The 17810-nt window shown below is 50.6% G+C and overlaps 1 protein-coding gene across 1 annotated transcript in view; it reads right to left on the bottom strand.

Moving 5' to 3' along the window:
- Positions 1-17810, bottom strand: part of SEPTIN9 (septin 9) — a 201174-nt gene that overhangs the window by 170847 nt on the left and 12517 nt on the right. The window contains exon 2 of the mRNA XM_049861414.1: positions 5136-5192. Coding sequence (XP_049717371.1) covers positions 5136-5192 — 57 coding nt within the window. The remainder of the gene's footprint in view (positions 1-5135; positions 5193-17810) is intronic.

Genomic DNA, 17810 nt, shown 5'->3' with positions numbered 1-17810 from the left:
GCTAGGGCTCAGATATTGGGCCATCTGCCACCGCCCCCTTCCCTAACACAAAGCCCATTAAACCAAACCTTTTGCTGTTGAGTTGATTCTGACTTACAGTAACCCTGCAGGACAGAGTAGAAACACCTCATAGGCTTTCCAAGGCTGTAAATCTCTATGGAAGCAGACTGCCACTTTTTTAAAATTGTGGTTTAGGTGGAAGTTTAAGGAGCGAATTGGTTTCTCTTTAAACAATTAATACCCATACTGTTCTGTGACATTGGATCCAACCCTGTGACGTGGTCAACACTCTCCCCTTCTAGACCTTGGGTTCCCCATTTCCATTCATTCAGCTTTCCTATCCTGTCCCGCCTTCTCATCCTTACCCCTGGGGTGGTGTGCCCATTTAGTCTCGTATACGTGCTTGAACTACGTACTATTATTTGTTTTATGGGCCTGTCTAATCTTTGACTGAAGGGTGAACCTCAGGAGTGCCTTCGGTACTGGGTTAAAACGGTATCAAGGGGCCATACTCTTGAGGTTTCTCCAGTCTCTGTCAGACCAGGAAGTCTGGTCTTTTTTTGTGAGACTGCCACATCCTTCTCCCTTGAAATGGCTGGTGGGTTCGAGCCAACAACCTTTAGGTTATTAGCAGAGTGCGTAACCACCGCATCACCAGAGCTCTTTTTGGGGCCCATACTCACATTAAAAAATGCCTTTTCCATTCCTTGCCTGTTTGCTGCCATACCTGCCAGCGGGCGGGCAGCGGGCTAAGATCCTCCAGGGCCAGCCCCAGCCTGGGCTTCTGCAGCCTGTGGGGCAAGAAGGATCAGGGCCTGCTGCATTCCTCTCCCGAACCTTCTCTCCACTTTTTATTGTGCCTCAAGGTTCGATATTCCTAAATAAACACCATCAGGCTCCTCTGTGCCCTGGGGGCTGCTGCAGGGTTACTGGTACAAATGCTGGCCGGCCGGAGGGCTTGTTGCTCTGGGAGGTCTTCCAGGTCAATGTGGAGGGAACAGAGACAACGGGGAGAAGCAGCCCAGTGGCAGGCTCCACCATTAACCAGCCTCAAGCTCAGCCATCTATCCCACTCCAGCCCGACCAAAGCCAGAGCTGGCAGCTGCCTGCTAAAGGAGGCCCCAACCATCTGCGGAGCGTAAGGGGGGACCTGGGGGTGTAGATAGAGGCCATGGTCTTTGGTAGACTTTGCTGCAGAGCCCCGAAGTTTAACTTTGCCCGAGCAGACTGGAAACTTCCAGAAGAGTTGGTATTGTTCACTTTCTACCACCCACCGGAGCCCAACATTCTGTCCACTGAATGGTGTTGTTGTTCAGTGCCTTTGAGTCCATTTTCAACTCACAGCAACCTCATGTAGCGCAATGGTTCAGCACTCGGCTGCTAACCTAAAGATTGGTGGCAGTTTGAACCCCTCTAGCAGCTCGGTGGGAGAAAGACCTGGAGATCTGCTTCCATAAAGATTACAGACTAGGAAACCCTATGGGGCAGTTCTATTCTGTCACCTGGGGTCACTATAAGTCCACTCAGTAGGCGCCCAATAAATGTTTGCTGGATGAACAAACGAATTGGGGATCCGATCTGTAGATTAACCAGCCCAGCGCTGCCCAGCAGAACTTTCTGCAATGACGTAATGTTCTATATCCGCCGTGTTCATTACCGGCAGCCACAAGTGGTGAGTGCGTGCTCGAAACGTGATGAGTCCTACTGAAAAACTGAATTTCTAGTTTTTTTTTTTTTTTTTTAACATTCAATGATTTAACTTTAAATGGCCACAGGTGGCTGGTGGCTATCAAACTGGACACAGCAGACCCAAATCTTCTGCTCCTTTTCCTCCTCCTCCTCCCAGGAGACTGCATTTCCCTTGAATTTCTTACCCAGAACAGGGAACAGGGAGAAAGTCACTTTGCCACTCTTTAGCTAAGGCCCCCCCCCCCCAAAAAAAGGCTGAGGTTCCTATTTTAGTTTTTGGCAGATCCATCCCAAGCTTCTACCATTGAGTTCAACTGAACAATATTAACTGACAGCTGCTGGGTGCCATTGAGTCCCTGGGTGGTGCAAACAGTTACACGCTTGGCTACTAACCGAAAGGTACGCAGTTTGAACCCACCCAGAGGTGCCTTGGAAGAAAGGCCTGGTGATCTGCTTCTGAAAGATCACAGCCATAAAAACCCTATGGAGCATGTTCTACTCTGCACACATGGGGTTGCCATGAGCTGGAGTCAGCTCGACAGCAGCTGGCTTGGTTTTTGGTTTGTCGTGTGCTGTGAGACCACCCCTGCCCGGCTTCAGTCTATAGGTGCAGAGGCCAACCTGCTACAGGAGGTGTGACAGGTTGAGCCAAAGCTTCCGTCGAGTCCAGCTAGGGCTTGTTCTACAATGTCCTAAAACTGTAGCCCTCCAGGGAGTCCAGAATTCTGGGAGTAAGGAGGGAAGAAGCAGCCTGGAAGGGCAGGTCAGGGCCAGGCTGGAAGCATCTTGACCCTCCTACCCAGGGTTTAGGTTTTATTCTGAGAGAAAAGGACACCAAAGTTCTTTAAGTAAGAGGACCCTATTTCCAAATAAGGTCACATTCTGAGGTTCTAGGTGGACCTGAGTTTTGGGGGGACACTATTCAGCTCACTACAGAGGGAGGAGGCTGGGACTGGAGATGAGGCTATGAACCCCAGAGGTAACTGAAGGAGGGAAAGCAGAACTCAGCGATACACCTGGTTCGGGGGCAGAAGGAGTGGACTCCAGGGATCCCAGCCAGGGGACTGACCCCCAGGCCAGCTGGGCTGCAGGGAGGAGGGGAAGCTCGCTGCTTGGATCTCAGTCCCGGGCACAACTGAGGAGAAAAGCTGTGTGCTACATGGGAACCAAGGCAAAGGTCCACAGGAGACTGCAGTCTGGGAGGCGGCTGCCCCAGGGAGCTGCCTGGGTCACAGAAAGTTGGCGTGTGTAGGACAATAAACTAGAAGGCCACTTGGGAGGGCGATATGGCAACATTCAGGGCTGAGGGCCAGCATCCCCATAGCCCAGCCGACCCACCTAGGGAAACACCCACACACAGAACTGAACTGCCCAGCAGCTCTGTAGCAGGGAACACTTGTCCACCATGTCCACCGACAGGCCAACAGAATGAGACTCTGCATCTCCACGGTCAAAATAAACAAACCAAAGTTAAGGGGACCTGCTCAGATAAACCTGAAAACCATTACACTGTGTGAAACAGCTAAGAGCAGAAGCTGACTCCCAGTAGGACACCATTTATATGATGCTGCCTGGGTGATTCTAGTAGTTGCCATGTTCCACTTCCAGCTGAAAGGTTGGAGGTTCAAGTCCAACCAGAGGCACCTCAGAAGAAAAGCCTGGCGACCTGCTTCCCCAAAAAATCAGCCATTAAAAACCCCATGGAACCCAGTTCTACTCTGACACACGTGGGGTCACCAGACAATAGACAAGATGACACACATTGTTCGGAGGCATAGGGCACACTACAGACACACCACCAGCAACGACAGCTTCTACGCTCAGCAGGGTAGTTACCTCAGTGACGGGCACAGGGGGCACAGGAAGTCATACAGAGGAGTGAGCTATGCTTGTGATGCCTTATTTCTTAAGCTGGATGGCGGGTGCACTGGTGTTTTGTTATTTTATCACTACTTTTTTTACATGTCTAAAAATCCCATTAAAAAAAGGACAGAAGGCATGTGAGCTCGTCACAGGGTTAAGGGTGGGTGTAGGTTTGGGCGCATGGACCGTGGCTCTCTCGGACTCACGTCAGGAGATGCTAGAAACATCTCCAGTCCAGCCTCATGAAGGCGTGACTTAGAAACTTGAAATAGAGGGGAAAGGGGGCTGCCCCTTTGCCCTCCAGGGAGGGAGGCAGGAGCAGGGTCCTGGGCCAACTGGCCAGAGGGCGCAACAGAGAGGCCGAGTGGGCTGAGAGGGGGACGGGCAGGGGCTTCAGACGGGATGCTACCAAGGTCAGAGGGACTGGGGCCCGAGAGGCTGGGGACCCAGGGAATGGCCCCTGCCTGGACTTCGCAGCAGGGAGGCCAAGTACCAGTGAGCAGAGCTGAAGACCAGGAAAGGGTGTCTCAGAGCCCGCAGGGGCCCATGGGGGAGGGTTTTGTGTGTCAGCAGGCGGTCCCATCACAAAACCCACATTGGGGCTTCGGGAAATTATGCCTCAGGCTTCCAAGCCAAGCTGAGGCCCAGCCGCCAAGTGCTGACGGCACAGAACTGGCCTGTGTGCACACAGGGCCCACAGCCAGGGAGGCTGCATGCACCCAAGCCGGAGTCGCCCACTGCCAGACACACCCCACCCCCAGCATGAGGCTCCACAAGCCCACCACCCCAGAGGGCTGCCCCAAGCCCTAGCCCACCAATGAGAAGGAGGGGAGGGAGAGGCAGACCAGCCTCAGGGGCCAGGCCCCCTGAGCTTTGGTTCGCCAAGAAAAGGTCCCCAGAAACCCACCATGGCAGTTACACCCCAGTGGTTAGGGCCAGCATGGCCGCAGTGGGCGGAGCTCTGGCTTAACCAAGATCTGGAATCATGGAGCCACCCCAGAGCCAATCCTGGTTCCAGCCTGCACCACCAGGGGCCTTGCACACAGGCGGCACGGCTACACGCCATCCCACATCACCCACATGCTATGCACATGCCATCCACACCACCCTATAAAGAACAGCCCCTCAGCACCCCCCGCCAGCGAGAAGTAGGCTCCGGAGCATCTGGGCAAGGAATTCTGGGGTTTCAGGGAGCGGCCACAGGCGTCTGTGGGTACTGAACCCTCACAGAGGTGGCCAGACAGAGCTGCCTGCAGTCCCGGCCCTTCCAGGCCACCCCCACACCCTCAGCACTCACATCACCCCCTCGGTACCCGTCTCTCTGAGTTTCCCTCTGTGCTGCCCACCTGGTCCTCTCCCTCGGCCTGGGAGTGGCCACCTGCAGAAACAGCCTGGGTTCCCCCCCGACCCCCCACCCAGGGACCATCTCGGCCAGAGCTAAGTCGGAGCCACCGCGTCCAGAGCCATCACAGGCAGCGTCTCCTGGGCAATGGACAGATGGCCCCACTCACCAAAGAAGGCCAGTAAGGATTCAGATCCTGGCCCGAAGGGCAAAGGGGGTCCAGGCAGATGAAGTCACTTACCGGGACCAGTTGAGTCACCAAGCCTCCGTAGACGGCCACTGGAGGTCCGTGTGACTCCTGCAGACAAGAAGGCAGAGGGCAAAGGTCACATGAGGCCACTGGGGCTTCCCCTCCTGGGGGACAGTGAATGCCAGGTGTGGGCTCTGCTCCTGCCAGGTGGTCCAGAACCAGATCTCGGCCTTCTGGGGCCAGAGGCCTGAATCCTCCCAGGGAACAGCTGCATCAGGACCAGCAGGCATCGGCACCTGGAGTGATGACAGCCACGGCCAGGCCCCGACCACACCCTCCGCATGCGTCCCCTCCCCCGATCCTCACTGCCCAGTGTGCAGGTTGGGGAGCTGTACCTCCCCGGGGTGGGGTAACTTGCCCAAGGCTCCTAGGAGGTGACCCCATGTCCATGAAACCCCAAAGCCTGGGCTCTGCTCAAGACTATCTGCCTGAAGGAGAGAGGTCACGACCTCGCTCTGCACAGGCAGGCTCCCCTCGGATGCTGCAAGCCCACCTGATTTGTGAACCAGGGTTTCCCTACACTGGGGTCTGTAATACAGGCAGCCCTGGCCTCTTGCTCCCAGGACTGGTGGAGCCCGCTGGACCCAGAAAGGGTGGGAGAGGTACAAGCAGAGGCCAGGATTAAGCCACCCCCATGCTGCGCACGCTCCCTCGGCGGCACACGCCCTGGCGGAATTCGCTCTCTGGAGAGGGTCTGTAAGCGAGTCTGAGCTCTGGGAGGTCTTTTGGGGGGTGAAGCCGAGCAGGCCACCGGGGGCGGCCATGGCAATAGCAGGCACCATCTACAGCTGCCAGGTCACAGCACTCTGGGGTGTCTCCGCTGGGCAAGGCCACTCGCCTGTCCTTCAGAGAGCTATAGGGGCACCCCAAGTCAGTGCAGCAGGAGTCAGACCCCCCAGACAGCAGGAAGAGCTGGAGAAGGACCTGTACCTGGGGGGGCCCAGGTTAGGCTCTGACCCCTTCCTGCAGCCTCCTCTATCTGATGCCCCCAGGCTGTTGGGGTCAAAGGTGTTGCACCCCCAGAGAGGCCACTGCAGCATGCATGCATTCATTCGTTCATTCCACAAGTGACCAGCAGGGCTGAATGCCACCAGCATCCTTTCTAAAGAACCTGGAACCCCAAGCAGGGTGGCCAGCTGAGTCGGCCTTCAGGTCAAGCTCCCTGGGGACGCCCACTCTCTTCACAACTGCAGGATGCTGGATTTGGCAAAGGACTCAGGTAACGGTCAACTGAATGGGGCAATTCATCCTTTAGGGACCTGGTATCAGCCGAGCACCTGCCAAGAAACCTGGACCTCTCGAGGTGCCAGGGAGGACCCCGAGACTGCCCCACAGTGGAAAGTAAGAGAATTGGAAACATTTATGGCACTCTAGGGATGGCGGGGGCCGAGCTGAGCCTTGAAGGAGAGGCCACTGACCACAGTGCTTAGGTCGGGCCACAGCCTTCTACACAGTCTCCTCCTCAGCCCAGCAAAAACCCAAAACCCACTGCCATCAACCGCACAGCGACCCCACAGGACAGAGAAGAACTGCTCCATAGGGTTTCCAAGGCTGTAAATCCTTACAGAAGCAGACTGCCACATCTTTCTCCAGCAGAGTAGCTGGTGGGTTCCAGCTGACAACCTTTCGATTAGTAGCTGAGCCCCATTAAAAAAAAAAAAGTTGCTGTCAGCTCAACTCTGACTCATGGCAACCCCACATGTATGTGCGTAACTGTGCTCCATGAGGTTTTCAGTGACTGATTTTTCAGACATAGATGGCCAGGCCTTTCTTCCAAGGGACCTCTGCCTAGACTCGACCCTTATATTATAATCTTATGGTTAGCAGCCAAGCACATTAACCGTTTGGACCACCCATTGACTCCTAAGGCAGATACTACTACCATTTCACAGATGAGGAAAGTGAGGCTCAGAGAGTTAAGCTACTTGTCCAAGGCCACCCAGCTGCTGAGTGGCGGGTCTGGGACTCTCCAGATAGCAGATGAAACATCTGCTCACTGCTTGGAGACAAAAACCTCATCCTTGGGGACTGTATGAGTCTCCTAGGGCTGCTTTGACAAAGGACCACAAACCTGGTGACTTCAAACAACAGAAATCTATTCTCTCACAGTTCTGGTGGCCAGAAGTCCAAAATCAAGGTGTGGACAGGATCACCCTCCCTCTGAAGGCTCTAGGGGAGGGTCCTTCCTTGTTTCTTCCAGGTTCTGGTGACTCCTGGTGGTCCTTGGCTTGTGGCAGCATCACTCCAACCTCTGCCTCTGTCTTCATGTGAACTTCTCCTCTGTGCCTTTTCTTCTGTCTCTTACAAGGACACTTGCCACTGGATGAGGGCCAACTGGAGAATCCAGGATCCTTGCCTTATTTACATCTGCAAAGTTCCTTTTTCCAAAGAAGGTCACAAACAGCTTCCAGGTGTTAGGGCATGGATATATCTTTTTGGGGTCACCATTCAGAAGGATTCTATAGACAAAATATTGAATGACACAGGAAGCATCAAAAGAAGATGGAAGGAAAACATGGAGTCACTGTACCAAAAATATTTGGTCAACGTTCAACCAAGTATCATCAAGAACCGAAGGTAGTGAGGGAAGAAGTCCGAGTTGCACTGAAGGCATTGGCACAAAACAAGGCTCCAGGAATTGACGGAATACCAATTGAGATGTTTCAACAAATGGATGCAATGTTGGAAGCACTAGCTTATCCATGCCAGGAAATTTGGAAGACAGCAGCCTGGCCAACCAACTGGAAGAGACTCATACTTGTGCCCATTCCAAAGACAGGTGATCCAACAGAATGCAGAAATTATCGAACAATATCATTAATATCACACGCAAGTAAAATTTTGCTGAAGATTATTCAAAAACAGTTGCAGCAGTACATCGACAGGGAGCTGCCAGAAGTTCATGCCGGATTCAGAAGAGGATGTGGAACGAGGGATATCATTGCTGATGGCAGGTGGATCTTGGGTGAAAGCAGAGAATAGCAGAAAGACGTTTACCTGTGTTCTATTGACTATGCTGAGGCATTTGACTGTGTGGATCATAACAAATTATGTATAACATTGTGAAGAATGGGAATTCCAGCACACTTCATTGTGCTCATGCAGAACCTGTACACAGACCAAGAGGCAGTCATTCAAACAGAACAAGGGGATACTGTGTGGTTTAAAGTCAGGAAAGGTATGCATCAGGGTTGTAACCTTTCACCATAATTATCCAATCTGTATGCTGAGCAAATAAATAATCCAAGAAGCTGGAGTATGTGAAGAACGGGGCATCAGGATTGGAGGAAGATTCATTAACAACCTGCGTTGTGCAGATGGCACCACCTTACTTGCTGAAAGCAAAGAGGACCTAAAGCACTTACTGATGAAGATCAAAGACCACAGCCTTCAGTATGGTGCCTTGGAAGAAAGGCCTGGCAATCTACTTCCAAAAAATCAGCCATTGAAAAAGTTATGGAGCACAGTTCCACTCTGACACACATGGGGGCGCTGTGAGCACACAAGGACAACCATATAAGGATTACCATCATCTGTGCCACAAAGGCAGGCACACAGGCACACAAGCACACACACACAGTGAGCTATGCAGACATCCAGCTGTCCAGGGAAGGAGTGGCACCAGTAGGAGACATCTGTGTCCATTAGTCCAACGTGCCCCCAGTATGGAAACAGAATGGGGTGAGGGACAGACAGCCCATCCCAGAAGGAGCAGGCCAAACATTCCTGGGGACTTCAGTCACTTCCGCCCAACACTGATGTCTCTGCAGGGGGTGCCGGGACCCCTGCCTTCCTCCTGGATCAGCTGGCCACCACTCCTGCCTCCCGCCCTCTGGCTTCCAGGCAAAGGTGAGGAAAAAGGGGATGCTCTCTGCCCAAACCCCAGGGTGGGGGTGGAGACATGGTAACGAGCAAAACAGCATGTCTTGGATTTCTCGGGTGGGGTTTTTGTTTTATTTACACTGTTTATTTTGCGCATTTCCCAAAACACGTGTCTGGTGCTAGGCAACCCCTGGCACAGAGAAGAGGCAAACCTGCTCCGTTAATAAGGGAAGGAGCGGAGCCATACCCTGAGAATGCCCCGTGCCCTCACAGACACTCCACCCCCAGGGAGAGACCCCTGGCCAAAGGCAGCTCACATTCGGATCCTCGGGGCTAATTCCCAGCCAAGAAAAGCCTCCAAGATATCTAGTGACTCAGTCATTCCAGTTAAGAATGGAGCTATTTTTATGTCAGTTTAAAATAAAACCTATTCGGAAAAAGAGACGATTTGAAACTCAGCTGTCTGGAGTGATTCCAGACCAAATCATTGGAGTTCACAAAGGCAGAGGCAGCAGGAAAGCCCAGAGTCAGACTGGCTTTGGAGCCTAGAACCCGCCAAGCACTAGCTTGCCCTGTCTGAGCCTCTGTTTCCTGGTCTGCAGAGCGGGCACAGAGGTGGCGTTGACTCACAGGTTACTGTGATTCAGTGAGGTTACACTTCCTTAAGCGCGTAGCACGGTGTCCGGCGTAAAGTAAACACTCGATAACTGATGTTGGTGTTACTCATGGCAGCTGAGCACACCAGCCTACTAGGAGTGAACAAAGCTTGGCTGCCCTGCGCTGATGCATTTTAACAAAATGTAAGTTATAAACCCAGACAAGGACACTGCTAACCCCCAAGAAAGGCCGCTAGGACTTCTACTCAGCTCCCTCCCAAATCGAAAGTCAAAAACCAAACCCATCGCCATCGAGTCCACTCCGACTCCTAGCAGCCCTATAGGACAAAGGACAACTGCCCCATAGGGTTTCCAAGGAGTACCTGGTGGATTTGAACTGCTGACCTTTTGCTTAGCAGCCGAGCTCTTAACCACCATGCCACCAGGGTTCCATATCTCCCAAATCAGGGGAGTCAAAAATGGCCCAAGCCCTCCAGGGAGGGAGTGTACATTAGAGGCAGTTGGGTGGTTCCCTTGATCCAGAAAGAAGTCTGGACTTGGGAAGCTCAGAATGTTGGTGATCCCCAAGCCTGGCCGCTCCAGAACCTCCCCACCTGGCATTCATGCTCACCTAGGCCAGGGCAGAGGCCATTGTGTAAATATTAACAGACCTCAGGCCAGTGGCAAACATCATTAAGATGTAATATGCCAAGGCCACAAGATTAAAACATGCTTTAGGTGAGACTGGGCAAAAGGCAGCAGAGGGTGACCAACCGGGGACTTCCGTCGGCCAGTGTCCGGAACAGAAAGAGAGCGCAGATTTCAAAAACAGGATGGAAGATGACCAGAGAAGAGCCTCCCTGGTCCTCAAGAGAAGGAGGATGACCGAGGCTGGAGAAGGGACCTGGGATAGATAACCTGTGAAGTGGTCTCCTGGTAGGACGAGCTTTGGGATCATGCAGCCATGGCTGCAGGCCTGGTGGGAGCGCTTCCCAGCAGGCAGGGGAATCCTTCCAGGTAAACTAGCTGGTGGGTCTTCCCCACAAGCCTGCCAGCTGCAACCCCACCTGAACACAGCAGCCTTGCAGACAGATGCCCAGACACCTAGCTAGTGGGTTTTTCCCTGTGCATATAATTTGGCTAAGCTGGAGAGGAGAGAGTAAGAGTACAGTCGGCATGGAGCCCTCTTATTTTTTTCTTCCCACGGAACCCAGTAAATTACAAGGTTGAAATGGTTAAACAGCCACTGAGAATCAAAACAGAATCTCTGACTTTATGTCTCACCGCTGTCATTAGTATCATCCTTATTACAACCACAGAGCCATGCACCACACCTGCTCTCTCGTCATTGGGTCATTTCAGACCCTTTCTGGAAGGCTGAGCCACGGTTCCCACTCACAACCCCAGAAGGGCTCCAACATCCCAGGCACTTTAACCCCTGGGGTGGAGGGGCAGGAGCAGAGTAGGAACTGGGCTGTCCCTCAGGACGGCGACACACCTTCCCCTCCATCTTATTTTAGTGCTTGAAGGCGCCTTGGTGTCGAAACAGTTAAGCGGTCAGCTGCTAACCAAAACGTCAGTGGTTCGAACCTACCAGCCACTCCATGGGAAAGAGATGTGGGTGGCAGGCTGCTTCCGTAAAGATTACAGCCTTGGAAAACCTACAACACGGCAGTTCTCCTCTGTCCTACAGGGTCGCTGTGAGTGGGAATGAACTTGACGGGCAAAAGGTTTGGTTTTTATTTGGTTTTGGCTGATAATGAATGGGGGCAGGGAAGTCCTCCCTCCAGGTAAAATGCCACATTTCCTCTAAAGGGGCTTTGCAGGAAGAGGTGCTGTGAAACCCCCCTGCGTGAAGATCTATTTTGAATAATCGTAAAAGCCTACCTAGAGAAAAGAATCAGTTCCCAACTTTTCCTTAGAACTCATGAGGGAGCCTCTCAGTAAAGAACCGGGAGGGTCGCAGTGACCCTTGGCCAGGAGCAGCCTTGCCTTTCCCCTGGAGGCCCCTTCCTCCTCTGTGCAGGCATGGAGGGTGGGCTCAGGACCCAGCCTTGACCTCACCTTCTTCCACACTTGGCTCACAGAAGCTGTGAAGGGTTGGATCAAAGTCAAGGGTGTCAGGTGGGAGTGAAGAGTCAAATTCCAGGCTTATCTCTGAAAACCAAAATACTTGTGGCTTATCTTCAGAGGAGCCGAGATAAGGAGATAGCGGGTTGCCTCCCTCCTCTCCTGCCCTCTGCCCTGGGCGAGGCCACAGTGGAAACCAAGTTTGAGGTGTGTACCTGTCAGGTGTGTGAGGTGCGGAGGTGAGAGGAGACCTTCCTGGCCACACCCCATGTCCCCAGCACCAGGCAACCCTCCGCATCCCTGAGGCTGATGGCCGGGGCCTGCGTGCCAGTGTCAACCTCACCACCTTCACCGGCAAGGGAAGAAAGCCTTTTGCCCTGGAAGATAACAACCTGCAGGAGGTTTCGTTTTCGGCAAAGCCCTTGATATTGAAGCCAGGGCTTCTACTCCCTTCTCTGGCTCCTCGCCCTGACCGGCACCCCCCCACCCCCCAGTACTGTGAAGGGGCACTTCTAGCCCACCCAGCTCTTGTAAGAAGCAGCGACCCATCCAGCTACAAAGGCTCACGAGCTGGTGGCCTTGGGCAGGCACCCCCTGTTCTCCAGCCTCGGCTTTACATGCCAAGAGGGACCAACAACAGCTACAAAAAGTCCAAAACCAAGTGCTAAGAGTCAGCCCAGAGCTGACACCTTCTCAGTCTCTCAGTCTGAGAATCTCACAACAACAGGAGGATACGGGGATCACCAGGAACCTCGGACAGGATGGGCATCCCTGGCTGGTGCAAAGGGTTCATGCACTTGGCTTCTAAACAAAAGGTTGGTGGTTTGAGTCCACCCAGAGGTACCTTGGAAGAAAGGCCTGGTGATTGACTTCTGAAAAATCAGCCCTTGAAAACCCTGTGGAGCACAGTTCTACTCTGATCCATGTGGGCGGGGTTGCCATGAGCTGGAGCCACCTCCGCAGCAATTGGTGCAGAGCTGGGTGACTAACTTTCCAGCCCAGCCTGTGTGTCGGACTCCACGTCACCCCACAGCACCCAAACTGGAAGAGGAAGGGGCAGCGATGAATGAAAGGAAGAAACATCTAGAAAGGAGAGCATGGAGTTGATAAGCCAGAGTAGACAGATCAGGGCGGCCCCACCCACTCAGGGCTTCTTACTGTGACCAGCATCCCTCTTGGGGTCCCAGGCTCCTTGAGACTCCTCCACACACCCCCAGTGGCCTGCTGACCCCAGGAAGAAAACTCTGCTCTAAGGAAAGACAACGTGGCCCAGGTGGGTGGGTGCGGCTGCAAGAACCTAAGAGGAAACCGCCCATGTCTGCCTGCACCGTGAGGCGCAGCACCTCGGAACTACCTGTGGGCAGCTGTGGTGGAGAAGGCATTCCAGGTGGTCGGGATGACATCCTAGGATAACCCAGCACTGTGCTCCACAAGCCTCCTTCTGCTGTTGACTTGCTTCCCAAGTAGTCGTTTCTCCTGGGACAAAAGTGCCCCGGCCCATGGACAGCTAATCCAGTCCGCTAAGCAGCTCAGTGCTCGGGACATTGACTTTCTGGTTGTCACGTTTTTGTAAACTTGGCTCGTGGGAATTGGTCCCCCAGGGCAGTAGGCTGATGTCATCAAACTGCGGTAAATGCAAGGCATGGTAACTGCATTACCCCTCGTATTTAATGTGGAGTAATCCTGACAGCAGCAGCTACCGTCTGTTGAGGACGTATTACCTCACATACACCGTGCCGGGCTCCTGCTACGGAAAAGTTGAATTGCAAAGATACTCAGTTTGGATTTAGCTGGGTCATGTGTATATAGTTCACAGTTACTTCCACGTATACCAGCTGCAGTCAAGTCGGTTCCGACTCATAGCAACCCTATAGGTCAGAGTAGAACTGCCCCGTAGAGTTTCCAAGGAGCGGCTAGTGGATTCGAACTGCCAACGTTTTGGTTAACAGCCAAGCTCTTAACCACTGCACCACCAAGGCTCCTCCCATGTATTAAAAAAAACCAAACCCATTGCCATCGAGTCGATTCCGACTCATAGCAACCCTATAGGACAGAGCAGAACTGCCCCACAGGGTTTCCGAGGAGCGGCTGGTGGATTTGAACTGCCGACCTTTTGGTTAACAGCCAAACTCTTAACCACTGCGCCATCTGGGCTCCTACCATGTATAAAAAAAAAACATTATTGCTAGTTGTTGTCCAGCTACAAGCAGGGCTACTAGAACAGCTTCAGCTCAGCCCTGCACCCTCTGCTTAGGGTCATGGGCCCACACCACCAAGGAAGAGGGCCAGTGTTTATAGACAGGTTAAGAAAGCTGGTTGAGGAGGCAGGGCCAAGATGGCAGAGTAGTCAGATGCTTCCTGTGGACCCTCTTACAACAAAGACCTGAAAAAACAAGCAAATCGATTATACATGACAATCTAGGAGCCCTAAACATCAAAGACAAAGCTGAGGAGTCAGACTGAGCAGCAGGGAGAGAGAGACAGTTCAGAAGCTGTGAGGACTTTCCAGACCTGACCTGGCCTGAACCCTTCAGGCTGGATCAGCCGGCGCACGCAGGCCGAGGCAAGCAGTAGCACTTAGGACGCATTTTCCACATCGGGAGAAACTGAGCAGTGGAGGATCCGCTCAAGCCTCTGGAAGCAGGGAGAAGTGGTGCTGAACTGGCAAAAGGTAAGTTGTTGTTCTTGTTAGGTGTCATCGAGTTGGTTCTGACTCATAGCGACCCTATGCACAACAGAACGAAACACTGCCTGGTCCTGAGACGTACTTACAAACGTTGTTATGCTTAAGCAAGAGTCTAACCTACTGCAAGGGATTAAAAAATGCTCCTACCGCTCCACCGCCCTGGGAAGTACCTCTCTCCTCCGCTCCAGTACCTCTCCCCGCTCTGCTCCAGGTCTCAGTCTGGCTTCAGCGATTGCTGTGGCCCCTGGGCCAGAAGTAGGACCTGTCCTACACCCCCAATCATTCTCCTGGTTTTGGAAAGGTAACAAATTAGCAAATGGGAAAAAATAATCTGCCAGCTTCCCTAAGCCAGGAACTCAGGGTATGCACAGCCCTTTGCCTAGGCACAGGCATAAGGGGTCCACAGACTTTGAATGCCTTTCACCCCTGCCTAGACCTGTGTGGGCCCATTTCAACAGCATAGGCCCTCATTAGCACAGTAAAACAGGGTATATACCTGAAGCCTATTTTCAACTGCAACAGCTACAGAGGAGTGGAAGATTCATGACATCTGACACCACCACCCTGCCCATTAAGCAGGGTCCTCACCTACCCACATCAGGGGCCTGAGGACTGGTGGCTACACCCACTTCACCTAGCCACCTGCATCGGGGTTCTGAGAATAAGTGGTGCCTCCCAGTCTTTTTTTTTTTTTTCCCAGTCCTTACAGCCAACAGCATTGGGTACCCAAAGTCTGGCTGCAAAACCCACTCACCTATGTGCTTTAGGAAACAGGGACACCACTTCTACCCAGGCACTCAGGGGCAGCCATCAGCCCCCTACCTTGCTCAGCATATAACCCCCTACTGCAGCCAGATACCTGTGCCTACTCCAATCACCCCTGCCCATTTAGGACTGTAAGTGAGAGACTACACAACACACTCGATAATTGACAACCTGGACACCTGAGCTGAATCCACACAAGAAAAGTAAACTGCCTCCTAGTAGCAGTTCTAACCACCTGGTGACAGGACGTGAGAGCTTCAAAAACACAAATAATCAAAGTAGCTCACATCACCAGCCTATTTGGGATATAAAAACAAAACAAAACAAGAAGCTAGGACACAGTAAGCAAACATAAAATTAAAAAACATATAATAACTTATTGATGGCTCAGAGACAACAGTCAATATCAAATCCCATAAAGAGGCAGACCATGAAAGCTTAAGGGGGTGACCAAAAGAAAGAATCAAGGAACCTCCTGGAGGAAGATAACTTCTTGGAATTATCAGAGGTAAAATTCAAAAGATAAATATACAGAGCTCTTTAAGAGATCAGGCAAATCGCAGACCAAGCCAAGGAACACACAGACAGAGCAACAGAGGAACTTAAGAAGGTTATACAAAACCATGATGACAAATTTAACAGGCTGCAAAAATCCACAAAGACAGCACACAGATATCCAAAAGATGAACAATAAAATTTCAGAAAGAGAATTTAATAGAAACTCACAGGAGCAGACCTGAGGCAATGGAATCAGTGAGACTGAAGATAAACCACTTGACACCAATTTATTTGAGGAAAAATCAGATAAAAGAATTTTTTAAAAATGAAGAAACCCTAAGAATTACACGGGACTCTATCAAGAGGACTAACCTGTGAGTGATTGAAGTACCAGGATGGGGGGGGAGGGGGAAAGGGGATAACTGAAAATACAGAGAGAATTGTTGACAATTTGTTGGAAGAAAACTCCCCTGATATTGTGAAAGATGAGAAGATATCTATCCAAGAAGCTCACAGAACCCTACACAGGGTAGATCCCAAAAGGAAGTCACCAAGACATGTTATAATCAAACCTGCCAAAATGAAAGATAAAGAGAGAATTTTAAGAGCAGCTAGGTATAAACAAAAAGTCATCTACAATGAAGAGTCAATAAGATTCAGCTCTGATTTCTCAGAAGAAACCATGCAGGCAAGAAGGTAATGGGATGACATATATAAAGCCTTGAAGGAAAAAATTGCCAGCCAAGAATTACATACCCAGCAAAACTCTCTCTCAAATATGAGAGCGAAATTAGGGCATATCCAGATAAACAGAAGTTAGGGTAATTTGCAAAAATCAAACCAAAATTACAAGAAATACTAAAGGGAGTCATCTGATTAGAAAATCAGTAACATCAGGTAACAACCCAAGACTAGAACACAGGACAGAACAACCAGATATCAACCCAGAAGTCGCAAAATAAATCAAAGATAAAACACTGAAAACACAGAAGCAGAGACGTCAACATGTAAAATATGACAACATTAAAACAAAAAGAGGGGCTAAATAATGTCGTCATAGAACTTTCATGTGGAGAGGAAGTCAAGGCGATATCAAGAAATAAAAGATTGGTTTAGACTTAGAAAATAGAGGTAAATATTAAGGTAACCACAAAGGAAACTAACAGTCCTACACATCAAAATATAAAGAAAAACAAAGACTCAGCAAATATAAAATCAACAACAATGAAGATGAAAAAAATACATAAACAAAAACGACTCAGCACAGAAAATTAAGTGGAACAAAGAAATTGTCAACAGCACAAAAAAAAGACATCAAAATGACAGCACTAAACTCGTACCTATCAATAATTATGCTGAATATAAATGGGCTAAATGCACCAATAAAGACAGTGGCAGAATGGATAAAAAAACACGATCCATCTATACTCTGCCTACAAGAGACATACCTTAGACTCAAAGACACAAACAAACCAAAACTCAAAGGATGGAAAAATATATATCAGGCAAACAACAATCAAAAAAGAACAGGAGTGGCAATAACAATCTCTGACTTAAAATAGGCTTTAAAGCAAAACCGACCACAAAGGATAAGGAAGGGCACTACATAATGATTAAAAGATCAATACACCATGAGGACATAGCCATAATAAATATTTACACATCCAAGGATAGGGCTCTAAAATACATAAAACAAACTCTAACAGCATTGAAAAGAGAAAAAGACAGCTCCACAGTAATAGTAGGAGACTTCAACACACCACTTTCAGTGAAGGATAGAACATCCAGAAAGAAGTTCAATAAAGACACAGAAGATCTAAATGCCATAATCAACCAACTTGATCTCATAGACATATACAGAACACTACACTCAACAGCAGCCAAGCATACTTTCTCTTCCAATGCACATGGAACATTCTCCAGAATAGACCACATATTAGGCCACAAAGCAAGCCTTAACAGAATCCAAAACATTGAAATATTACAAAGCATCTTTTCTCACCATAAAGCCATAACGGTAGAAATCAACAACAGAAAAAGCAAGGAAAAAAAATCAAATACATGGAAACTGAACAACACCTTGCTCAAAAGCTCCTGGGTTATAGAAGAAATTAAGGAAGAACTCACAGACTCAAATAAGAATGAAAATACATCCTACCTGAACCTTTGGGACACAGCAAATGCAGTGCTCAGAGGTCAATTTACAGCAATAAATGTACACATCCAAAA

The sequence above is a fragment of the Elephas maximus genome, chromosome 19 (genome assembly GCF_024166365.1).
Source record: "Elephas maximus indicus isolate mEleMax1 chromosome 19, mEleMax1 primary haplotype, whole genome shotgun sequence".
In the NCBI taxonomy this organism is placed as follows: domain Eukaryota; kingdom Metazoa; phylum Chordata; class Mammalia; order Proboscidea; family Elephantidae; genus Elephas; species Elephas maximus.
Note: the sequence above shows the minus strand (reverse complement) of the source record. Positions and strands in the feature narration are given on the sequence as shown.